Source organism: Tetranychus urticae, chromosome 1 (assembly GCF_039701765.1).
Source record: "Tetranychus urticae isolate SD_2017Ah chromosome 1, NJAU_TeUrti_SD_1.0, whole genome shotgun sequence".
In the NCBI taxonomy this organism is placed as follows: domain Eukaryota; kingdom Metazoa; phylum Arthropoda; class Arachnida; order Trombidiformes; family Tetranychidae; genus Tetranychus; species Tetranychus urticae.
This window is the reverse complement of record NC_142958.1, coordinates 15,110,107-15,135,569: the sequence shown is the minus strand read 5'-3', so window position 1 is coordinate 15,135,569 and position 25,463 is coordinate 15,110,107. Positions and strand designations below refer to the sequence as shown.

The following is a 25,463-nucleotide window of genomic DNA, read 5'->3' as shown; positions in this document are numbered from 1 at the left end:
CATAAAATAATCAGCAATATTATAAGAAAGGACATTGTTTGAAATTAAGAATCTCTATGAAATTGTGATTTTAGGCTAAGCCATTTGTACAGCTGTGATGAAAATATTTGATAACCTCTTAGTTTATTCAATTCGTGATTACTTCGATTCAACTCTACTCATATTATCTCTTTTGTTTTTACAAGTTTTTAGTGTTCAAAGTATCCAAAATGAAAAAAGATTTGAGTTCTGTGGAGCAAAAAAAGGTTAAGCTATATCATGAAATTAATACAAATTATCGATTCAATTTTGATCGTTCAATTATTAATGTTCTAATCATTTTCACTTGTATAACTAATTTAGATTTAGATGTAAAAGACAAAAGTTTTTTTAAATCCAAACATGGCGCCCAATCTTTACAAAACAGTGTTAAGCCGGGTTTAGATTTAGCTTTTTTTGGTGACTATGATTTAATTAGTCGATTACAAACCGTTAACCTGGACTATGCAAAATTTTTCAGATATTTGATTAAAACAATTGATTTAAGATTTAACGAGCCAAAGCTGAGGCAAATTTTCGGTGGTAAAATTGAATTTCGTATTGTTTTCAGTGAAATTGCTAATGGATCTTTGTGGTTAGCTAGCAATCGAGAGCTAAAACAGTCTTTGAGCACTGCTACTTCTTATGCATTGGCTCACCCACAAGCTTTTTCATCTCATTGGGACGCTGCTATCTTCTTAACAGGGTAAGTAATTAATTCAAATTGAATAAATTTATTGTGTCTTTAGGTTTTTAATCATTCAAATTGTTTGGCTTTTTCTCAGGTCAAATTTGCATATATCTAAGGAAGACTCTGTACGCCGAGCTGATGTTTTAGGTAACAAGTGAAAGATTATTTTACGCTGTTGAATTCAATTGATGCTAACACGATAATATCTATTTTTAGGAGTTGCCTTCGTCGGTAGTTTATGTAGCAAAGCCGTTCTATGCGAAGTCCATGATTTCGATAGTATCTGGGTTTTATTACATGAATTGGGTCACGCGTAAGTAATTTAATGTGAAAAATTTACTCAATTATAGGACGAACGGTATTAATTTGTAAAATTGTATCAATTACCGTAGTTTTGGAGCTCACCATGACAGTGAAGTCGGTAAGTATTGATTATCAAACTAAATTTAGGAATTTATTGTGCTTATCTTGTTTTAATATGAAATACTTTATTTCCTTTTGTAGGCTGTGAGGACACAACGTCAATAATGTCGGATTCAGTTGGTGTTTTCAAAACTTTCTGGTCAGATTGTGCCATTAAACAATTTCAGGACAATATGTAAGGATATTGATAGTTTTAAATTAAACCTCTCTCTTATGTTTGTCAAAATATTCAGCAAATGATTATGTTTTAATTATTCTTATCCTATTCTCTCACTGATAAAATTAGGCCAGAAACTTCCCAATGTTTATATAACCAGAAATTAGGAGTGGTACCCGATGGATTCCACATGCCTGAAGATTTACCAGGTCAAGTCTTTACTGATTTGGATGTTTGTAGGATGGGAAAAAGCGTTAACATAATTCCAGCTATACGAGAATCATGCCGAAAGTATACTTGTCAATTAAGATGGTTTCAATGGACAACTCTAGCTTTACTAGAAGGAACACCATGTAATAATGGTGGAATCTGTTGTGCAGGAACTTGTAAATCAGTGGAAGATTGTGCTAAATTTTACGGAGTATCTTCATTGAACATAAAACCTTAACAGACACAGACTACCTTGAGATCCTTGTAAATTGTCTGTTAAGCAAAGAGTTACTCTTTGCTGTTAAGGCTAATTGAATTGTACCAGGGAATGAATATTTTTTGTCGCAGACCAATTAAATTTCAAGTCATTGATCCTTCTAGCAAGATTTGTACACAATTTTAATTTTGTTTGGTATTCATTTCAAGTTTCTGCGTCTATGTTTAACATTTGGGTAATTTTTGTCAGATGCTGTTGACGCATCTGAGTCTACTGGTCCATCTTCAATGTTCCTTGGCTTTAAATACTTTGAAAAATCTTTTGGTGGACGCAGTTCAAGTTTTTTCAAATCCATTTCTGGCTCAGATTCAGTATCTTGACCACGAAAGTTCCAATCATCATCATAAATGAATTTAAAAATTTCATCATCTTCACTTGATCCTTTCTCTTCATCAATTATTGCAACCTTTGGATCTAATTTGACTGATTCACAGAGAGGACAAGCTTTATCAAATTCAGAGTAACAAGGTTTACAATAGCTAGCCTTGCAAGCCATATTTATGCAATTGATAAAGTTGACCGTGTCACTTAAAGGTCCACTTTCCCCACACACAATACAATACCTTTGTTTACCCGCAAACAGGTTATAAATTTTGGTTGTACAAGGATTTAAATACATGATCCGTTTAATCTGAGATGGTGAACCTGTGGCTGAAGTACCTAAGACTTTGGCTCGCATTTTACCTTTAGCGTCTAGTTTGGCCAATGGAGCCGATGAAAGGATCCTATTGTAAAGCCAAGTTGCTCGAGCAAATTTCCTAGACGGATACATTGAACCAGCTATCATGAAACGAAACCTTAATGCATAGGATTCACACAAGATGGCAATCAATACAATTAAAGTGAGAAATCCAATGTTTTGATATAAATCATAGTCAGGTGCAATTGGATCTGGTTTACATTTGGCAATTGATTCAGAAAAACTGGTAATATTTTCAATACTTGCGGAATAATCACCCATCCATTTAATAATATCTGCCAATACTCCGCTCTCTGTTTTTCAACGATACATTTAAAGGATAGATTAAGGATAATTTCATCATGTTCAGCATCAAGTTCATCAATTTACCTGGTTTAGTGAAAACTTTTATCGTTGGCAAAGGAATCTCAGAATCAAAGTCATTCATATATTTTCTTGTCATATCCAAAGGAGCGTAAATAATGTGTTCAAGGGCCAGGAAAATACCGATACAAGCAAGATGTATAAAATAGATGACTATATTGGTTTGCAATTTTCTCAACTCATCGGATGTCATTCGGATTGAAAAAGGAGTGATGTATTTGCGACGAAAAATGTAACCCAATGGAAGTATGGTTGGTTTACCAGCCAATGAACGTTCCCAGTCAATTTTATGAATCTGCTTGGTGATGTAAACATTGTCAAAAGAATCCCAGAGAAGAAATCTCTGCAAATATAACCAAGCTCGGATAACGCAATACAAAAACAGCAGATAACTGAAATAGGATAAGATTTTACAAAATTTGACAAACAGGCCCATTTGATCATCAATCTTTCCGTGTAAATTTTCCAAAGCTTCTGAATAATTGGTCTTTTCATATTCATGTATTTTCTTTTCATGAGCCATGGTCATGTTCAACACGAAATAATCTTCTAAGCCGGAGGCAAAATTGTTCCATGCTTCTTTCAAGCGCTTTTCTGCAATTTCATACATGATTACGAGGAATTTCTTCATCCAATCAATATTCAATGACGGTACGTAGAATATCGCTTCACCAACCCAACACAGCAGACGCATAAAATAATAACCCTAAAATTGGGATAAAAAAATTTGTAAATAGTGTTTGAAGAATGGAAAATCGGAATACTTACACTGCAAAGGATGTGGCCCATGATGGGACTAAAATCTGCAATGCACTTTCTTTGAGTATTGATGATCTTTGTTGAACACCAACCTCTAATACTTGCTATTATTCGTATGGCATTATCGCCCACCTTTTTGGCAAACTCTACAACATGTTGAAATATAAAAACAAGTGAACGATAAAGTGAAGCCAACACATTCAATACAACCTTCAATTGTTCATTGGAAGCTTCAAATAGTGCATTGGCGCGATCAAGCATATCTTTTAAAAAAAGTACAATTGGATTTTTTGTAATCAACTGTGTAGCCTGATCAATTATAACTTCACTGACACATTTAACGATTCGCCCATTTTCCGACAAATTAAAACGCATATTAGTTATTGGACCGTAAATTATTAAATTTGCAATTACAACGAAAATTAAATAACGTCCTTTGGAGGTTAAAACTGTTGGAGTCAATAGACTGGTAATGCACCGTAATTTACGTGAATATGCCATGGAAAAGGACACTGCAGCAACAAGAGCGACACTTTTAATGGCCAGAAACGACCTGTCATCCGATCCAACATAATAGGAAATGGCAAACAAAATCCAAGCAAATATTAGACCGTAAATGAAAAAGGCTAATCGATATGTTTCTTGATGGGTCAATATGGATTTCACTGATTTAACTGTTTCTTCATAAGATTTTTTCCGCCAAATGAAGCAAGTTAAAACATCGAGCATGAACTTTTTCTTCCTCGTACTGGACAGTTTCTTTTTTTCAAGTGTGATTGGGCTCGTGGATGCACCCAATCTCTTAGCCTTTTCATACTTCTTTCGGTATCGATTGATACGAAAAAATTTAATACACAATTTGATTCCTCTGCAAAGACCACCCATCGGTAAACACCTAAACACAGTGAAGATTATTTAACCAGACAAATACCAGGCACAAATCCAGGATAGCTAAAGATGGACCAAATTAAAGGATAATTTTATCCATTTGATTATTGAATCTTTCAAGTTTAAGGATTATATTAGCATTTTGTTTCTCTTTGTTTCTTTTTGCCTTCTCTTATTTATTAGTTGTGAGTTTTTTGTTAAACTTTTTTGTTTGTTTCCCTTCTTCTGTCACTTTTTGATGTCAATAATTTCATAGGTTTTTCATATAAAAATAATCTGAAATAATATCATGAACAAGGTAAGTCAGTGAGTTTATTCAATATTGTCTTGGTACACAATCGATGCTATTAATCTTTCATTTACTAATTGCTTGTTTCTTTTTTTTCATTGGATATTTTATTACACAGAATTATAGTGAAAAAAGGATTCCTCGACCTCCGAATGCCTTTATGTTGTTTGGTCAAAAGTATCGTCGGACTGTGGCCCAACAATATCCATCTTACACCAATAAACAGATTAGTAAAATTTTGGGCGATAAATGGCGCAAAATGGATCCAGCTGAAAAAGATTCCTATCATTGTTTAGCCAATGAAGCTCATGCCAATCATATGAAAAAATATCCTGGTAAGTAAATGTTCAATATAACCATCAAATGATTGTTTTCCCATTAAATTAACCTCTTATACAATCATTAGGTATAGAAATCTGATTATAATCAGGAGATTTAATTTCCTGAATATAAATGTTATTCAAGTTTCAGTGTTAGACTATCTTGTTTGGATGAAACAAGGAAATCTGATCAAGGCTCAATCATTGAGATTTGATCAGAAGATTCAAATTTAATAGTCTTTTTTTTAAATTGATTTGTTTAATCGTTTAATCTTTCAATTGTTTATCTTGTATTTTAGGTTATTATTACAGTCCATTGGAGGCTCGCCAACGGAAAGCCGAGAGAAAACGAAAGTACATGCAAAAGATCACTTTAAGAAGAAATAACAGCGAATCCAGTGAAAATGTTATGGGTCTTCCAAATATTACAAAGTAACTAAATTTGTCAATTGTTAATGTTTACCTAATTATGAATTGATTATCTAATTAATGTTTTGTATTTCTTTCATTTCAATATCTTTATCAACTCTTGCGATCTGAATGGGAAAAGCACACAATTTGTTCAATACAATTATAATCTTATGCCAACATGTTGTTCATCAAATCCTCTGGACTCGTTAACCATCAGTGATCCCAATGGAAGTGATCTCAATGGGTACCATGGTTTATTTGGTGATCACTGTTATGCTGCTTTCATTGAGCCCGACACATCACATCATCCTCATCAACCTCACCCACCACAATCAGCCGGGCCTCATCATCATATTGAGTTCGAGCAATCTCAACTTCAACAACAGCTACTCCCTTATCAACCACCCTCTCACCTATTTGATTCACAGCGACCATGTCAAAGGTCACACGGTTTCCCTGTTCACTACATTAAAGAGGAACCAACCACACCGATAACACCAACTACACCAACACCGCCAACATCTACATCATCAACGCCAACAATAACATCAGCCAATCAAAATTTGTGTTCCCTTCAATTGCTACCCGATCAACACCAACAATTGCAATTGCAACCTCAACCTGACCTATTGGATTTTGAAGCCCTTGACAAACTTATTGGCAATGCTAACCTGGATAATTGGAATTTTTTAGTAGACTTTAAATTTTGATGACAATCTATTTCTTGTTATAATTTACATTATTACACTTATCCCAGTATAGACAGTTTATTAGCCCTTTATTATTAGTTTTACTAGTATCATTACTATTATTATGATTATTATTTTTACCAATTTTTTGTTTTTATACATCAACAAATAATAAAGCAACTATTTAATCGATAGTTAACAATTTGACTTTTTTCATTGCCAACTCGGATAAATGTTTAGCTTAATGACTGATTTGATTTGATTAAACTTTGCAAGCTAAGATTTCAATATCTATCGCTAGAGATGTTTCAATAGCTTAATTTGTATTATACAACAATCGGAGTGAATTTCATCATTCAATTTACAAAAGTACATAGAAAGGGTTGACTAGTTTTTACTCATTAATTTTCATTTTATTTTTGATTTTCATGTCACAAAAGAAAAAATCTCAATCTCTTTGAATCACACAATTGATACTTAATTATTAAATGGTTGAGATAGAGAAAGAGAGTTGAATTTGCAAAAATCAAACTTATTGCCAAAAATGTCAATCCAAGAAGCCAATTGATTAGAAGATTAAAATGTCGTTGATTTGTTCGGTCCTCTTCAAACTATCCGATCTTAGAAGTAAAGTGACTGGTCAATGATGAAGAGAGGCAAATAGGCAGAGATAAAGAGACGAAAAATTGTTCATAATTTAGTTAGAAAGAAATAATGGGCCAAAATTGAATACAAAAAGAAGAGTTTGTTGAGTAAAAACAGGTTCATGGTGATGAATTGCCAGTTAGCCATAAGATCACAGCTGAATCATGATAAAGCTTGGCAATAGTGAAAACCAGTGAGAAGGCAAATTAAAAAACAATTGGTAACAATTGGCCTAATCTAAATGAGTGAATTTCAATTGTAAAGGTGTAAAAAAAGCGAGTCCAATGTAACAGTTTAACAAAGTCGTTTAATCTATAAGATTTAATTTCTTTCCAATTCAAATCATTTGAATGTCAACAGTAAGATATGGATGAACAAGCGTTGATTGTTGATCGTCGTCCACTTTCACAGGTCTTGGTTGATGTTGCTGTTGCTGCAGTTTTCAAGGCTTTAACAATTTCATCTGATGTGCATCTGGGAATTTTATGGACTTTTGCTTGATTATTAGCATCGGTTGTTACAATTGTTGATATTTTTCGTTGTTTTAACAGTTTATCATTAAACTGTTCATTTTGATGGTGTTTATGATGAGTTAAAGAAGAATGTTCATTTTGCTGTTGACCATTATAATCCATATTATTATATTGCTCTTCAGAGGCACCTTCAATTGAACCAGTTCTTAAGCTGATAGATGAACCAGTTTCACCATTATTATTACTACAATTATTAACATTATCAGAAGCATAACTATTGTTATTATCATCATTATCATTGTCCATGGAAACTGAATGTTTAGCATGTTCATTGGATGGAAGGGATTTCCTTTTTTTACCCGTAAACAGCTCATCATGATTATCACTTGATCCATCATATCCATCAACATTACCATCAATGATCAATGACGAGGAACCCGGTAAACATTCATTATCTTTATTGATCAAAATCAACTTGGATGATGATTTGCTTCCAATAGAGTCCAAGTTATCTTTAATAAAATGTTCATCATTTTCAGGCACCTTTGGTATTATACTTGTTCGTATAACATTTGCTGATCCACTTTCGGTTGCAGTTACCATAAGATCAGCAGTTGGGACGGAATTTGTAACATTTCCAGTTCTTTGAATGCCAGATTTACCTGAATCAACAGACAAAAGAGATAAAGAATAACAATTAGTAAATCAAATAGATCAATTGAAAGGTAAATCAAACAAAGCACTTTTGTTTACCCAAATTTACATCAAAGATAGAAACGTGTACAATAATGAAAATTGGTTCAGTTGAGATAATTTATTTGAATATTTTACCATGAAAAACAACAAAATCCAAATAAAATACAGAGTTGAAACTATTATAGTTGCTCTAAGTTGAAAAAGAAGCTCAAAAGTATATCTTAACATGAAACTTTCAATTGATTTCTCTGTTTCTGCTTCATTCTAGTCTTTTTTTCATTGTAATGTGAATGATACATGCATAAAAACAACTCATATTTACATGTTTCCTTTCATTTTTGTTTCAACTTGAAATACTTGAATAAAATCATACAAAAAAGGTTCATCTTGGCTTTGTTTTGTCTTCCCTTTTCATCATTATTATCATTTTTGTTCATCAAAATGCCTCCAAATGTGTTCAGTGTTTATCCATGAAAATCAGACACACATCAAAAGGGAATGATTCAATGTTATAGTTTAATGAATCGTAACATTGTAATGATATGTTTGGCTACAAGCATAATAAAAGTAGAAGCCTTTTGTTTTCAAAGCTTTGCTTTTACTCAATTTTTCTTTGAATATAATAATGTGAATTTTGGGCAAAGTCAAGTGGTCAACTCGATTTAACCTGACTGCAGCAATTTGGTTAATTGATTTAAACAATTGAAAAAAGACGAGAAAACTGTTGTTCATTTAAAATAGCAGCTCAACTTCATCAACCATAACAGTGTAAAGTAAAGCTAGACTTACAAATAACGTTGCAGATGCAATTAAAATTAATTAAATCTCTGGAGGTTAATTATATTATGAGATGATTAATATTGATTCCAATGAATTGATTGTGATTTATTTCTTACAGGGAAAGCTGCATTATTCAATACAGTAAAGGGATTCAAGAGTAGGTATTTGCCTTGAATAGCTTTACATTGATTAATTCACATTTAGATTGAATAGATTGATTGTTGATCAGAAGAAAAAAAGTATATCAACACTTGCAGATGAAACTGATACTGTCTTAAATTGAATTAATGATAAATTGTTGTTCATCATTTTGGTTGGGTTCAAGGTTGAAACATCATGTTTAACCATCAATTCACCTAATCTTGAGCTTTTCATCAAACAGTTGAATAAACTTTTCAATTTTCTTGTTACCAATGCTGCCATTTTTTACTCAATCAAATGAATTGGAAAATCTTGAAAGGTTGAAAAAAGGTAATCACAGCATCACCTAAACAGGTAAGTCTTGACAATTGAAATTTCAAGGACAACTTATTCAATCCAATTTAAGTTTCATTCCTAGTTTCATTACTCTAACACTTTGACAAGTAATCTATAAATGGCTGATATTGGAAATAAAAAAAGATGAGTTAAACAATTAGTAAATAGCTTAACATTAAGAAAAGTGAAACTCACTTTTGTCATTGATCAGATAAATTAATTTAAAGAATACAAATTTTGGAGAAATTGATTCAGAAAGATTCGATAATTTTCAAATTTTGAATTCATTTTGCAGAGTTTCTTTGGTAAAGTCTTGAAACTGATGATGACAATAAACAAAACTAGGCATTTGTTTGAAGTGATGAAACCAAATTTGATAAAAGGTGAAAAGAGTTTAATTTTTGTGCTTTACTGAATCTGTTAAAATGAAATATCAAGTAAAGACAACATTTACCAAGATTTATTTCAAAAGGATCAAATCCATGATATTTGATGGCATTGAATCGTCTCGATGCTGATCCAGTGGCAATATTAAATCCCTGTGGACCCATCGTTACCGGTGTACCTGATGAGGCTTGATCCAATGGGGAAGCACAGACTCGTCTCCGTTGACGAGGCAGCTTCTCTCTGGCTTGAGTGTGTGAATAAAACATGGTAAAATTGGAGACGATAACGGGCACTGGAAGGGCAATGCAAAGCACACCGGCAACTGCACACAGAGCACCAATCATCATGCCAGCATAGGTTCTGGGCACCATATCACCATAGCCAACTGTGGTCATGGTTACAATGGCCCACCAAAGGCCTTCGGGTATACTTTTAAAATCATTATGGGGATTGGTTTGGAGTCTTTCCGCATAGTAAACAAGGGATGCAAAGATGACGATGCCAAGGACAAGGAAGAAGACGAGCAAAAATAGTTCCTTTGCACTGGCTTTAAAGGTATGTACAAGTATCTTGAGGCCACGAGAGTGTCGGGTTAATTTAAATAGACGAAGAATACGAATGATGCTGAAAAAGTCTAGAATGTCGGCATTCTCGATCCCATGGGCCAACCTTTGAAGTAACATATCTGAATAGAATGACATTGTTGCCACAAAGTCAATTATGTTAATCATATCACATGTAAAGTTCCATTTACATGGTGCAACCTGAAAAATGGAAAATTAAATTATCATTTATCATCAAATTCAAATCAAAGTAATAACCAAATATAATACAAAATCAACTATTGAACCCAATTTAACTGCATTGGGAAGCGTTTACTTCAAGATTTTTAATTTTGCTTCATTAGTTTCATCTAACAGTTGATTGTTAGCTGAACAAAACGTAAAATTGATTCAGTTGAATGTAATGTAATAAAAATAATCTAATGTTGAGAAAAGTACAGTTAGCAACTTTAATCTTATCCTTTACAGTCTACCATTTGGTATACTAAGAGGGATTAACTTTGATCATCTTTACTAATCAATTTGACTAAATTGGATCAAAGGAAAAAAGGCTAAAGATAATAGCAGGGTGATAAAAGATACATGGCTAAGTAATGAACAGTTGAATCGGAAATAAATTGCACCGAATGATTGAAGATGAATAAGATGGATACTTGTACACATCAAGTAAGATTAAAGATAAAGAGTTGGAAAGGTTGAAGGCAGGAGAGAGAAAATTGAACACAAAAAGGTATAAAAACAGAGGTAAATTGTAAAAGCTGTGACTGGACAGTATAATGGATAAGGTGACCATCAATTTGACCATAAAGATGATAAAGATGATAAACATGAAAAGAGGATAAAAATTTCAATTCGAGTGTTGAAATTGTTGGAGTGAAACAAAGCAAATAAATGCAACCGACAAATAAACTTTAACTTTTCATATAATGAGGAGTCTGGTCAGATTGTTAGTCAAAATCACATCATTATTTCAAGTTGAATATTTCATTTATCCGACACTTTTTATTCCCAAAACACTGCGGAGAACAAAAATGAACCAGTTTATTCAATTCATTGTATTTCATTCTCAGAATGATTCAAAAAAAGGATTGAGAAAAAATCATAATCCATCATTTCTAATGTTTCCATAAATATTGAATATCACCTGAAAAAGTGAAAATAATTCAATCTCTTGAAGTTTTTATCATCTTTTTTGCGATAGAAACAATTGCATTTATTTCATTTGTTTTTCCCGACTAAAGTTGATTTGATTCCAACACTAAATCGTCATTTTGTACATCTTTTTAATCTGGTGTAACTCAGAAACTTGGTTAATATTGAATGGCGATAAGGTTTAAAGAGTTTCATTGTTTCATATTATTTTGGTACAATTGCAACATCAAAAGCTTTATAAATCATTTTGAGGATTCTGATTTTAAAGATTTGATTTGATCCTAATAAACACTTTAACTAGACATTGATTAAAGGCCTTAATTTGGATACTTTAAATCGTAAGCAATAATTAATCACAAATGCATCTTATAAGATTTCAAGGTTTAAAAAATGAACTTACAAATGCTCATAGAAAAGCACACAAAATTTTCTAGATTAAAGGCGATAAAATGCCGAAATCGAATGGCAACTAATTTCGATATATTAGTCTTCAACAAGGTCTAATGTACCGATAGTGACCAATAAAATCTCTAGGTCGATTTAATACTTCACGGTTCCCTAGATTTACTTCACTTTCATAATGAAACTGAAAACTGAATCAGTAAACTTCCTAATTCCATTGAAATGAACCAGTTTGTCAAGTAACTTATAAACTCTCATTTTGAGGGAATTTCATTTATTTTTTTCTGTCTCTAGGTTTGTATTGAAACTGTAAACTTGTGATACAGTAAGGTTGAAACATTGGAACATTGATTAGAAACAAAAGCAAACACTGGTCATTTGAGACGTGATCATTTTAATGGTCAGTTGTAACCTTTAGTAACACAAGAGCGTAACATTTTATTATAAACTATACTTTCCTCTTGGCAATTGTCAATATTTAAGTTTGAAAAACAAAGCAAAAAATGAGTAAAGTTGTCCCAAAGTATATTGAAAGTCCATCATTTTTCAAGCAACAACTGAACATTCATTAAATGTTTGTTTGCCTACTGAATGAACGTAAAATGGATGGTAAAGATAAGAAGTAAATCATGATGAAAATGGGACAAAATCCATGACATATCGAAGGGAATTAACTTTGAAAATTTCAATGGACAACTTGTTGTATTAAAGATTAAAGTGAATGAAAAATAAATCAATTTGAAGGATTGATTGAAAAAAAATGTGAAATCAAGTTGTTGATTAAAACGGTTTGACAATCTTGGGGTTGAACAAAATTCAATTATTCTGTCTCTTTAGTTGATCAATTGATCAAGATTAAAATGAACTTATCCTGTATGAATTGTTATTACACTTATCTGTTTAAAAATGAATCCATTGAAATAACGGAATAAATCAAGCAAGAAAACAAAATATTTATTTATAAAATAAACATAAAGTTAGACATAAAAAAGGAGTAAAATTGTCTTTAAGCTGAATAACTTATTTTTTGTTCAGTGACAAAATTGAATTTCACTTGAGGCATTTACATTAAATTGAATGAACAAAAAGGCTTGAAAATTATTTCTCGACATTTTTTTGTTTAGTTCAACAGAATAACAATTTAACCTGGAAAATATAGTTTCAAATATAATCATGAAAAGAACAGGTTTGACAATATTTTTACAGAAAATTGTCAATTTGCAAAATGGATAATTCATTGATTATTGATGACATTGAAAATCAGAGGGAAAAGTTCAAGTTCATTCATCAAGTCGATAAAGTTGATTTAGCAAAAGTCGAAGCAAGTTGCAACAATTTATCAATTGTTTACTGACAACTTGTCAATAATTAATGTTGCAATTAAATTTTGATGGTTGGAAATAAAAGCATTTGAAAGGCTTTTGGAGCCTTGTGTATGCAAAGGTATTATTACCAATGATGCTTCAAAGCTTTGAAGCAATCAAGACTAATGAAGAGATTAGATTATTCATTATTCAACTTTTCAGGGTAAACCTGTTCGAAGCTGTTGAATATTTCATAATAATCAGTGTAAAATCGTTTAACCATTAAATCGAATCAAAATGTTGAAAATTACCTCAGAATCTGATTACAATCAAACTCCAGATTCACCAGTCATTTGACAAATTGAAAGACAAAAGAAGCAAAATTATCTGTTCAATGATTCAATCTTTTCATGGTGAAACTGATTATCCTTAATGAAATAACCAAAAATCGAATTGTTTTTTTTTCTCGAAAAAATGAAATTTGCAAATCACTTTTTTACATTCCTTTAACTGTTCAAAAGAAATTGAAAAGATGAAAACATCAGAATTTTTCATCTTCTTTTTGTTGCTCTTTTCATCATTTACTCATGAAAGCTTGGAATTGCTCGGAAAATTTTTGGTCAAAACTTGCAACTAACAATTCAAGTTGATAATGATAGTGAAATGATGAATGGAAAGGGATGAAAATTTGAATCTGAATAATCTGATAATCTGAGGAAGAAAAAGAAGAGACGCATTTAAATGTAAATGGTCAAGAAAAGAATCTTCTTGACCAGTTTCAGCTTGTTTTATCAAGATGAAAATTTTCACCAAAAATGGGTTTACAATCATTTTGCTTTGTGCATTTCATGAAAAGTTGAGACTCGGTAGAGATGAATAATTGAATAAAAAACTGTATTTCAGTCGAGAAACTATTTCCAAGTATTAATGATTGCGGTTGTTCAACAAGATTACATAATGTGAAGAAAAGGTTCATGTTTTTCTCGGAATTTACAATTGAATATTATTTTCAATGTTCACCTTTTCTCTGCCGTCTGGAGTCAGTTTGAATTGCATTGCGGTTATCAAGTTGACTGTATGTTTTGTATTCAGTATATTGTATTTGGTTATGATTATTTTTACTGGACAATGAGGTTTCATGATGAGCATCATGATGATCATCATCATGATTATGTTGATTATGAAAGGGAAAGAAAATATAAGCAATGAAATCAAAGTTTAAATCGTGATGAAAATTTTGATCAACTTGAAAATAGTGACATAATTCATTTGTTGGTTTCGGTTTTGCCAAAGAAAATGAGTTTCTTTATTCCTTATGTGTTTTTGTTGTGTTTTCATTTTTTCAGTTCATGTTTGTTGGTTGATATTGCTTTGCACACCATCACATTGAATGGGATAAATTTTCACATGAAACTTCATGTTCAACGAATTATTTGGGGCAAATATACTCAAGAGATTATCATTACTTTTTTTTACCTCAAAAGTAAAAAAATGAACTGAAGCAAAGTCTTTGCAAGTTTCAACATACAGGACTGTTAGAGTAGTATCAACCAAGTAACTGCCTTATTAAACGTATGGATTGGCATATTCAAACCTCAATCAAACAAAATTTGATTGAAAATTTACTAAGCGTGAAACGGTGTAGCGAGCAGGCAAAGCATCGGAAGTAAAGGTAAAGCCATTGATCATAATTGAAAAATAAAATTCTTACTGAAAAGTGTCCGAATTGCTTAAAAGTGCATTTTTGACTATGGCTAGCTCAAACAAGACAGTGCATATGTATCTAAACTGAAGTGATAGCTTGGGTTGGAACAAGGTTGGGAAAATGTCAATATCCATTGAGTCAACAAGTTACAGAACAATATTCATCAGTTGATTGAAAATTTGCAACTCTCTGCAAGCCGTCTGCAAATCCGTAGTTATTTACTTTTTGTTTCTACTGTTTTCAGGCCATTTGAGCTCAAGCTACCTTAATTGGATAACTCGATGAAGCTTTGTCAGGAGACACAGTGCTCGATTGCCAGGATAAATATTAATATAATATCATATTGGGTCAATGGACTTATATTATAGTTTGTTTTTGAGTTATACTAGTTATGGTTGTAATAGTTTAGAAAACTTGATTACGTATGGTAATTGTGCTTATATTGGAAGAGCTGTTAAGTTTCGCGATAATCAGAGTTCCGCTGAGCATATGCTAACCATATTTTTTTCATTGTACACATTTAAAGCAAGTATGTTTTATTTTAAGTTAAGATTCTGTTTGTTAATATTTTCCTCTTTTCTTTTATTACTTTTATGATGGCCAGATACCAGCAAATTAACCGGCAAGCTTGCGAGGTCACCTATGAACCAGCTCTTAGAGAAAATATGAAATTTGGAAATATTGCTGAATATGAATTTGATGGTGAGACTGATGTTGAAGAGGTCACTGATGAAGATGATTTGGACCTGACTGGAGAATTTAAGGATGAGGGACCAGGTTATGTCCCGAAAAATGGGCACGGAAGGCAACGGCCGAAGAGAGAAAATTCGCGAAGATACCAAATTGTGAATACGACTACAAGGAAATTGTTGGTTCTGGATATCTACCCAACAAACCAGCAACAAAGGAGAATTTTCGAGTGGAAGAATCCTTCCCCAATCTATTATGCACACCAGAGCAGGTTGCTGGTTGGGTTAAACCCGTATCGGAGGGATTTTCTCATATCTCATTTTCTATTACACTAATATGTGACTTGTAGTGGACTGAAACACTTTCTTTCTTTCAATACTGATCCAGACAAAATGTCCCTCAGTTCAAATTTCTATTCTAAAGCTAATGGAAATGATAAAATGATTGAACATTATATAATATGAAATTTCGTCATGGCCATTTAAAAATTGATTCAACTCCACTATTGGACTCCACTGACGAATCTTGTCTATCTATTTGTGATAAAAACAAATTGAATACATTCATGTATATAAATCATAATCCTCAATCAATCCTCAGATTGTCTCCATTATCTAGGCCTATCAGCCCTTAGATTGACCGAAAAACCATCTCGAGGTCGCATCCATACAGACGCTGGTCGATGATCGGACCCAGAGGACACTTAAGTCTCTCAAATTCAGTCTTTCTCGTGTCAAAGTTGTGATTTTCGACAAGACAAACCACGGGCACACCACCGAAAAGCAAACTTTGATTTCTCCATCGGGACCTAAACCCGCATCTTAACATTTAGGTAACAGGTGGTCCTCTGGTTTTAAACCAAATGGAATCTCTTTGTCTGTTTGCACAAGTTCTGCCAACGTAAAATTTGGTTTCCATTTTGTAACATAGACAAGGTACTTCTTACTCTTGTAATATGTGAAACCGTGGCGAAGAAACTTTTCAACCTGGTGATCGCCACTCGCAGCTTGGGCACTTTGATTAAAAAGGGTTGGAGAACGGTTGACTGAAATAGTCTCGCTGATGAAGGTACATGAACCGGGAGCTCGCCGCTTGGACATTTTTGCACAAATTAAAAGATAACAAAGTAAAGTGGAATGATGAATAAAGAGAAAAAGTTGCCTGAAAGAGATAGTCAGATGAAATGTCCTTAAATACGGAAAGGCTTCAAGTGGTCAATCTATCCAAATATAGAGATCTGAATTTTCCGTAAGACTTTCCATGTAAACATCTTCATAGATGTTATCGCAAGAAACAAGTGTATTTAAGAAATAAAGAATTGTAGAGAGCATTGATTCCAATGCTTGACATTAAAGTAGTTAGATAAATCGAACTCTAACAATATTATAACTTGAAAAAATGAGAGCATGGAACCCGGATGGACATTGAGAGAAAACGTTTCACATTGATTGCTGAAATTTGTAAAAGCTAATAAAATTCATTTATATGCTTAACGAGCTTTACTGAAATTGTCTACTCTGGCCAAAAAATGCTTCAATAACTAATCTCACGATTAACGTTATCCACATGCGTTATCAACAATGAGTCACTCAATTCATAAAGAATTCTAAAAACAATATTTGCATGTCGTTTAGAGGTTAAATAAATGAATGACATTGCATGACCATGAGACAAGCTGCATCTGGTACTTCAACTAGGAATGCTCTACTGTACAAGTTTCATCTCAGCACTAGCGGTCCTCCAAAAACGATGTACAATGTTGTTTCATGATGCAAGTTCAAACTATGAAAAAATTCCAAGAAAATCAGCATGATCAGGCAAACGAAATCCAACGTGAAAATTTCCATAAAAACTAAAAAATGCTTATTAGGATATAAGAAAACTCCAAGGCTATAATTTGATACTCCCTGAAGCGTCAAAATTCAAAGCACAAGCAGTTAGCTCGTGACTCAAATGTGACTCGCATTTCTGAGCTAGAAGCATATGCTCTCACTACCTAGAAAACTCGACTTGTTCACGAAGAAGATCACGTAAAATAATTATCTTAATTGTTGGGTCTTTCAGTTTCAACGTTGCAATGAATTGAAACTAGAGATTCAACCATGAAATGATCAAAGTTTAGACAAAAGACAAACTTGAACAGATTTTATTGCTCAAGCTGTCAAAAAGAGATTCAATATAATTAATATTCAGACTATGAGTAGACATGATAATGGAGTCAAATCTATTGTGATTGCCTTAAGGTAAATGATGACACTGTTTCTGTGATAATTGAACAAAATGTATTAGTTCGTAAAATACATTGCCCTGATATAACTGAGATACAATGAGATACTGAATCTAACATTTTGTTCAACACATTTTCAGTTCGCTTTCAACCACTTTAATAAGGTCAGAGATGTTAGTCAGTAAAGAAATGCTGAAAAGGAAAATGTTGACATGGTAAAACAAAGGAAAATTAAGAGACTAAAAAGAGTGGAAATGAAATGATAAATGAAATGCGGAGAAACGCAATGTGAATATTTGTCGGTCTTTATAAAATTCAAACAAAACTGTAGCAATGAGAACAGGCAAAATATTTAATCAACTCTGTCTAAAGTCATATTCATGATCAATCTTTTCAGCAATTGTTTAAATCAAACAATCATTTATAAACTTTCCTATTCACCGTTGAACCAAAATTGCAGCGACAATTGTTTGATGTAATTGAAAAAAATTGACAGTAAATGTAAACAACATCAGACTCTTTTGCATAACCATTAGTATTACGGTAAAACTGGGGAAATTACAATAATATATCAAATCGTAAAAAGTAAAATGAACGAAACATTTAATATAAAATAATAATTTGAATCAAGTTAAACATTTTGTACGTTTTAAGTGCAACAAAGAGGAAGACAAAAGTAATGTAAATGATGCGAATGACTGCCGGCTATTTTAATTTAATTTAAATTCATAAAAATTATGAATACATCATGTAAACATTTTGTTCAGCTAATGTTGAATACAATAAATGATAATAATGGTTCTAATGACATTTTGTGCGATAATAATTGTGCATTTACATGAAAAAGAAAGCAAAATATGCAATTAAACATTCAATTGAAGATTATTTTCATCAAATCGCACAGACAATTAGACGGCATCATGATTAAATTGATACAATTAATTAATCTAAAATTTATCCAAGCTAAAGATTTTGACAAGCACAAATTAAAAACTGATTTGTAACTGCATTTGACAAGTGAATATGTCATCAAAGTCGCTTAGTTTTCACATATATTTGCAATGTGAGCACTACTTCAAGATGCCAGAGGAACTCAATCAAAGCTACTCGAGATGGGTTGAGTCACGAGAGCCCAAGATCGATCGGCAGGAGTCCAGCCGATCGCTCGAATTTTTCCATTTTTCACTTTTTTTAATTGGCAAAAACTTGGACTTTAGAGTTAAGATTTGAGATTTTGATTTTGTAAGTTTGTAAAGATAAAAACTGAGTCCATTAGTGTCTTGAAAAATTTCTTGGGTCGACAGTATTCGAGAAAATCGTACTCAAAGTTGAAACTTCAATCACCTTTTTATCAATAATGAAACCAGATTTTTTCATGAGACTCATCTTTCTGGAGTAACTTTTGCCGATCAACCAGAAAATGTACTTATTTTTAATAAAAAATTCTCTACCTCTGCACAACAGATCCCTTCGATTTTCAGTTAAAATTACCGCTTTCTTCGACTGTAAGAGCTAGAGATCCGAAACTCATTTTTCATTGATAAAACTTGTGTGTGAACATGTTAAGTCAGTCACTTTTTTTCGATTATCAATAGTTCTCTCGATTTTGGCCATTGGTCTTAAAACTTTGAGCCTCAATATTTCGAGAAAATCGTTATTTCTTTATTTTCTGCAAAAAAAGTTTTCATTACAAAAACCAATACTGCCAGTATTGGTCCAGAAAAACCAACTCGACCTTTACTAACTACTTTACCTTTCATAAAATGTATGTTACTCATGAGTTTAATTATTATTTTACTCATTGAACATGCAAAATTGCAATTCAATAGTTGATTTTGAATTTGAGTTGAAAGAAATGAAATGCTTACCAAAAAACGAATGATAATTTCAAATGAAAACCAAGCATTGCAAATGGATTCAATGTAAAAGAAAGCATCATGAGCTTCAGTTTTCACCTTGTCCAACATCCAGGTAGAGTAATGACGATTTGTTTGGATGGTTTTATTTTGTATATTGGGAACTCTCATATTGGGATGAGTTTTGATACAAAAAGAGAAAATTGAAACACATATGAAGAAAACAGATATCACAGCAGTAACCTGTTCAGGTAAAAGGGAGAAACATATTAATATATCAAATTTCAAGTTGTTGCCAGTAAATAATAGTTCATGTAATTTGGTGTTAATCAAAGGAAGAAGAAGGAAAAAAAACGTTTTGGTAAATTCAAAGAGATGAACAAAAAATAGAGTGAAAGTAAAGTGAAAATGATCAAGTTAATGAAACTGGATAAGGTTATTAGATAGGGTTAAAAGTTGCAAGGTAAGCCAATTAATTTAGCCTTTTTTTGAGGTTGCTGAGTGTGGATTGATTAACAAAAATAAACTGTGCGTGTTTCAAGAAGATAATAAACATATTATTGGAATTAATTAGATTTTTTATCATCATTATCATCATCTTTTCAGTTGTATTACTTGAAAGTGATTTTAATGAACGTTATTACATGTTTACCAGCAATTTAATGGTTAACCAGACTGCAAAATAATTAACTGAAACCAAGAAACTGAAGCCAATATTGAAATATATTACAATACAATCTTGATAATGAAAAGGGAAAGGAATAATTTAATAGCAAAAAAACTCAATTTTCTTGATATTAGTTTATAAATATATTTTTCAGCTCAAAGTCAATTCTCGGTGTAAAAGTAATCAAGTTGAAATTTTTCATCAAACCTTCAATTGAGTGGAAACAAAAGAAACCATTGAAAGGGATTTTGGTTTTTATCTGGCTTTGTATCAGGAAATGAAGTTGGAGTTGAAACCAGGGAAACAAAAACAAATGAATAATAAATGGTGACAATTGTCATTCATGAAAGGTTGAATGATAAGTGACTGATGGTTAGAGAATCAGATTATACTTGAATTAAAGTGTGAATAGTTGATGAGGTTGGACAAAAGTGGGTTCAAGAAGATTTGCAAAAGGAGCAAAAAAAAGGTTCGAAAAAAAAAGTTCAGAAAAAAGGTTCAGCAGAGTTTTTCTTGTGATTCTGGTTGACCTTTTTTCACAATCAATTGAGTGAATTTTACCTTCATCTATCAATTTTCAATTCTGTCAACTCAATGTTGAGCGATAAATTCAAGTGTTAAGGAAAAAAATTGAAGTTCAATTGGAAAGTAAAATTCAAGATGAATTATATTATCAATGTATTTATTAAATTATTCATGATATTAATCATAATGCTGTGATAATATCGCAAGATGGTGGTTAATAGGAAAGTATTGAATGATGAAAAAAATTCAATTGCAAGACTCATTTTTTTATCATTCAAAGTACAATTGTAATGTTCAATGTTAATCTAAAAATAATCATAGTTGACTGATTTTGTTCATTTTTTCAAATCAATGGTCTTATCATAATAATATCATCAACTGTTGAAGTTGAACATCTCAAGAGTTGAACTCAAAAGTGGAACATCTAAACACATGTATTCCTTGTATTCAAAATCCATCTGATTATTTCATTTCTATCATTCAGTTTCATTCTTGAATGACATCTCCATTTTCATTGTCTGTTTCTGATTGTTTCATCTTGACAAAAAAAGGCAACAGTAAAAGGAAACATTAATATATTTTTCATGCAATTGATGAAATTTCATTTTGCACTTGAATAGAGGATAACATTTTCAGCAAGGTCAGACATTTGTATTGTCATGAGATTTGAATGCCATGAAACGAAACAAAAGCAAATGAAATTTCAAATCTTTATAAATTATACAACATTAACTAAACAAGTTTAATGTTGACAGAGAAAATTGAGGTTTTTCATTTTCAAATATCAAAATAATTTTAACTTCAATTGTATAATCCATTCTTTTTCAGGGTTAATAGGAATCAACATTTTCTCATTTTTTGTCTGCCTCAATCTGACCATTATTTATACAATACTATTGAGAGTTGAACATTATATTTGGACAGTTTTTTGAACAAATAAAAGGTGAAATAAGATTCAAAGTTTATCCTGATATTATCATTAAAAAAATTGCTTCTTTGATTCTGTATCAAAAGTGTTATCAGCTTATAGAAGGTAAATTTTATACCATTTTATGGGAAATGTTTTTCATTTTTTTCAATGGATCAAGTGAAAAGGACAAAATTTGATCCATCATATTAACATTATTTCATGGTTATATGGAGGTTTGATTGATCCATAATTCCCAGAGTGAAATGATTCAAGTTTTAAGCAGACAAGTTATTAGCTTTTTTGATATTAATATTGAATATTTTGATCATTGTTAAGGGTTGCAAACGGAGATGAATAAATCTAGATTGTGTTTCAATTATTTTTCAGTCAATATCGTAATACTTTGGGAATATTCATTTTTTGAGCGAACATTAAATTTCTCTATTTTAACAGGTTAACTTGATTGTTTGTGGCTAAATCATGTAAGTCTCAATGTGATTTACTTTGTTCAATTGAAAGTTTACACTTGGTATCAAAACAAATGACAATTGAAGACACGAAATTAAATAAAGGGAAAGTTACAAGAAATGAAGGTTAATCAAATAAAAAGCAATTGAATTGTTATGCAAAGAGAACCAGATAAATACTGAATTGAATGTTCAAGTGAAAATGGTAAAGTTAATCAATTTGAGTTTATCAAAACTTACATTTTAAATTGTGGTTAACTATTTAATAGACTTGGTTTTGTTTTGTAGGTTTACTGAAATCTAATCAATCATAACAATGGGTAGACTAGAGGTAAATAGCTGTGATGGATTTGTTAATCAATTGAATATTGGTGATCATATTAATGTAAAGGTGGGTTTTAGGGTTGGAAAGGTTTAAAAGGTGATTAGGTTGGGTTAGAAGATGAATGATGATATGGATGATGACTTACTTTAGCAGCATGGGATGAGTAAGGTTCATCAAATAGAAGCCACAATTTGGGTTTAATTTTTTGCCAACATGAAAGGTTACCTGAAAAAATGAGTGTATTGGTGAGATTTGGAAAACAATGAATATAACAGTCAGATGAGGATAAAAAGATGATTATGATGTTATCATGAAAACATTGATTTCAATCTGATTTCAATGTTCACCAGCAGAATTGAAATTGTATAAAATCACTCAAGCTTCTTACATGTTGGATGTTAGGATTACCTTGAGTTAATGGTCAAGTTGTGGTAAAACTGGAAAATTGATGAGAAATTATTTTCCAGGTAATACAATTAACTAGACAAGGTAATTATTTAAGGACATTGACAGTCAATTTGGTGCACAAATGATTGAGATAATTATTGGTCAAGTCAAAATCAAAGGCTGTTGAGGCATTTATATCACTATCAATTGTACAATCATTTGTAACCATAGTTAGCTATTGGTTTTGATCATCTAATAGTTAATGTTGCTTGAAAACTATAAAACAAAAACAATGCATATTGAGTGTCTGAAAATAGTAATCAATATTAAATACTCTAAGGTTAATGAATAATTTACTCAATTAGCAAGATAATAAAGAGCTGGTTAATATTGATTCGCATTAATAATGAAAATGAAAATTTCTTGTAAAGTTAATTAGTGTCGTTGATTGGTTTGGAGCTGGCAAGTTTCGATGGTGATTTTACAAATTGTTTTCACTTGCATGACCTGGTATACGAACTGTTTTCAACCATTCACTTCAACTTTCTTCTGAATACATGAACAAATGTGAAATTTAGGAGAAAATTTTTGTTCAAATGGATTAAGAACTGAAAAATGGTGTTGACAGGAAGGGCAAGACTATTTTCATAACTCAACAGCATTGTTAAATATTTGTTTACACTGAAATGAGTCTTTATGTTGACTGAATGTTTCATTGATTTTGCCTTCTCTTCCTTCTTCAATGCCTCTTGATTTTGACTTGAGAGTGATGATAAAGAAAGGACATATCAGTTGAAAAAGTACATCATCTTGCAAGGTCGCCTTTTTATCGTTTCAAGAGTTGAACGTTGAAATTGAGTAACTGAGCATTCAGATACTGACAAAACATTCAAAATTGATTCGTTTGGTAATAATAAAGACGGATGATATGACTATGAAAAATAAATACACATCAATCAGTGTGAATTTGCTTTCTCTTTCGTCAATCTTTTCCATCCTCTTTTTTTCCTTTCTCCTTTGCTCTTCCTTAGTCCATCATTTTGGATCTTCTTTTTATCACTCATCATCATGAATGTATGCCTTTAACACATCTGCTGTCTTTCTTGTCTTTCCATACCTTTATGGTAGTCTTCCTCCCAACCAAACTTTCTTGCCAACTCTTCTTCACTTAATTTATCTGCATCAAGATCAAGATTATCCAAAATGGCAAGGGTTTGTTGAGTATCCCTGTGAGCAGTATAAGTCATCCAACAGCAAGGCTCAACCTAGAAGAAAATAGAAAGATAAGGAAAGGAAAGGATTATTATTCTGTTGAAATGAGAGATTCAGTTTTACAAAGAGAAAATAGATCGAAAGAGTTCGTCATCTGTCAATTATAACAATCGCCTCTCGTGCTTTACTTGCTTTTCTTCACCATCTTATTATTTTTGTTTTCCAGATTCAACTCCTACTCATACTTTTATCTGACTTATTCTTATTTATCTACTCTCCTTCAGATACCTTTTCCAGATCCTTTACCATTAAACATTCTTTAACCTCTTTTCTTTTGTCTTCAATCTTTTGCTTCGTTTCATCATCTTAGTCTTTTCGCTCTTCTCATTTTTCATTCTATCTTCATTACTGAATATGAAAAGATGATATTCACCATACTATTTTGGTACATGAAAACATGACCATGCTTTGTGAAGCCTCTTTCTTCTCTTAATACACATTGCTTTCTTGAGCTTGGTTAACTAAACTGAGAATCAACTGCATCAGGAAATAAGGTTAACCTTGCTCATTTATGTAAAGAATTTGTAGATCCATTACCTGATTGGCATCCAAGCCCCAAAATTCAAGCTCCTCCTCGAAAAGTGGACCGCAAACATTGGTCGGATAATGCAGTTTACCGGTCCTATAGTAATTTAATATTTGAGCAAAAACACCAGGATGTCGATCGAAGAAATATTCATTTAAAATTGGATCATAATTTGCTAGTTGTTCAGTCAATCGGGACAGTCGAGTGGCTGGTATTTTACGTAACGTTGTTCGGTATGTTTCAAATCGTATACCTCCAACGTTTAGGATCACTCTATTATCAAGATCACCAGTTCGGTTGAATGACTGAGCGTACATCATCATCACCTCAAATTATTTGAGGTAACGAGAGTACCTCGGTTAAATTGGCCACAAGTGATCTCTTTTTAACGTTATCCTAGGGATGATGGATTTAAAAAATATCCTTCTAATTGTTGATGAGTTTAATGAAATGGTGAAAATGGCTGTTCTATTTGTTAACAAAGATGAGAAACATAAAACAATCGATTCTATTGATTCACTTGTAATCAAGGTTGACCTCCTCCACTGGCTCAAATGAAAACATAATGGCCATTTGGTCCAAATTCTTGAGCTTTCAACCTTTCTCATCAGATTCCATTTAAATAAATTACTCCAAATAAGTAGACAGGATACTTTTCTTCTCCAGTTTCCAGGTTTCCTTAATCCATCAAGTTTCACAAAACACAGAAACAGAATGAAGACAAAATCACAAACCAGTTGCACTTTTCCTAGAAAACCCTCCAACTCTCCTCGAAACTTGCACAGAAGAACCTATTGGATTGGACTGAACCTGAATCAAGGGAGAAAAAAAG

At 32.0% G+C, this 25,463-nt stretch overlaps 4 protein-coding genes across 7 annotated transcripts in view; 2 read left to right on the top strand and 2 right to left on the bottom strand.

Moving 5' to 3' along the window:
* The first annotated feature begins 73 nt into the window (after window positions 1–73).
* LOC107367750 (A disintegrin and metalloproteinase with thrombospondin motifs 1-like) lies at window positions 74–1,879 on the top strand. Its single transcript, XM_015935505.3, has 7 exons — window positions 74–245; window positions 343–724; window positions 804–856; window positions 926–1,022; window positions 1,102–1,130; window positions 1,214–1,307; window positions 1,419–1,879. Exons 1-7 carry the CDS (start codon window positions 98–100, stop codon window positions 1,735–1,737), a joined length of 1,122 nt encoding a protein of 373 aa, XP_015790991.2. The 5' UTR covers window positions 74–97; the 3' UTR covers window positions 1,738–1,879.
* Window positions 1,875–4,483, bottom strand: LOC107367749 (DC-STAMP domain-containing protein 2-like). Its single transcript, XM_015935504.3, has 3 exons — window positions 3,608–4,483; window positions 2,846–3,545; window positions 1,875–2,769 (listed from the first exon to the last, which is right to left on the bottom strand). Exons 1-3 carry the CDS (start codon window positions 4,481–4,483, stop codon window positions 1,916–1,918), a joined length of 2,430 nt encoding a protein of 809 aa, XP_015790990.2. The 3' UTR covers window positions 1,875–1,915.
* Window positions 4,484–4,518: 35 nt separating this feature from the next.
* On the top strand, window positions 4,519–6,397 carry LOC107367751 (uncharacterized). Its single transcript, XM_015935506.3, has 4 exons — window positions 4,519–4,784; window positions 4,894–5,110; window positions 5,395–5,527; window positions 5,646–6,397. The coding sequence occupies exons 1-4, from the start codon at window positions 4,776–4,778 to the stop codon at window positions 6,214–6,216; spliced, it is 930 nt and encodes a 309-aa protein (XP_015790992.1). The 5' UTR covers window positions 4,519–4,775; the 3' UTR covers window positions 6,217–6,397.
* A 189-nt stretch (window positions 6,398–6,586) lies between these two features.
* LOC107367738 (potassium voltage-gated channel protein Shaw) overlaps window positions 6,587–25,463 on the bottom strand; it is a 28,142-nt gene continuing 9,265 nt past the window's right edge. For 3 of the 4 annotated variants that reach the window (XM_089269718.1, XM_089269714.1, XM_089269715.1), the window contains exons 2-7: window positions 24,643–25,441; window positions 23,951–24,098; window positions 22,592–22,671; window positions 19,565–19,795; window positions 9,721–10,417; window positions 6,587–7,975 (exon numbers count right to left, since the gene is read on the bottom strand). In XM_089269718.1, coding sequence (XP_089125844.1) covers window positions 7,194–7,975; window positions 9,721–10,417; window positions 19,565–19,795; window positions 22,592–22,671; window positions 23,951–24,098; window positions 24,643–24,954 — 2,250 coding nt within the window. In that variant the 5' untranslated portion in view covers window positions 24,955–25,441 and the 3' untranslated portion in view covers window positions 6,587–7,193. The other variant, XM_089269720.1, reaches the window with a different exon arrangement.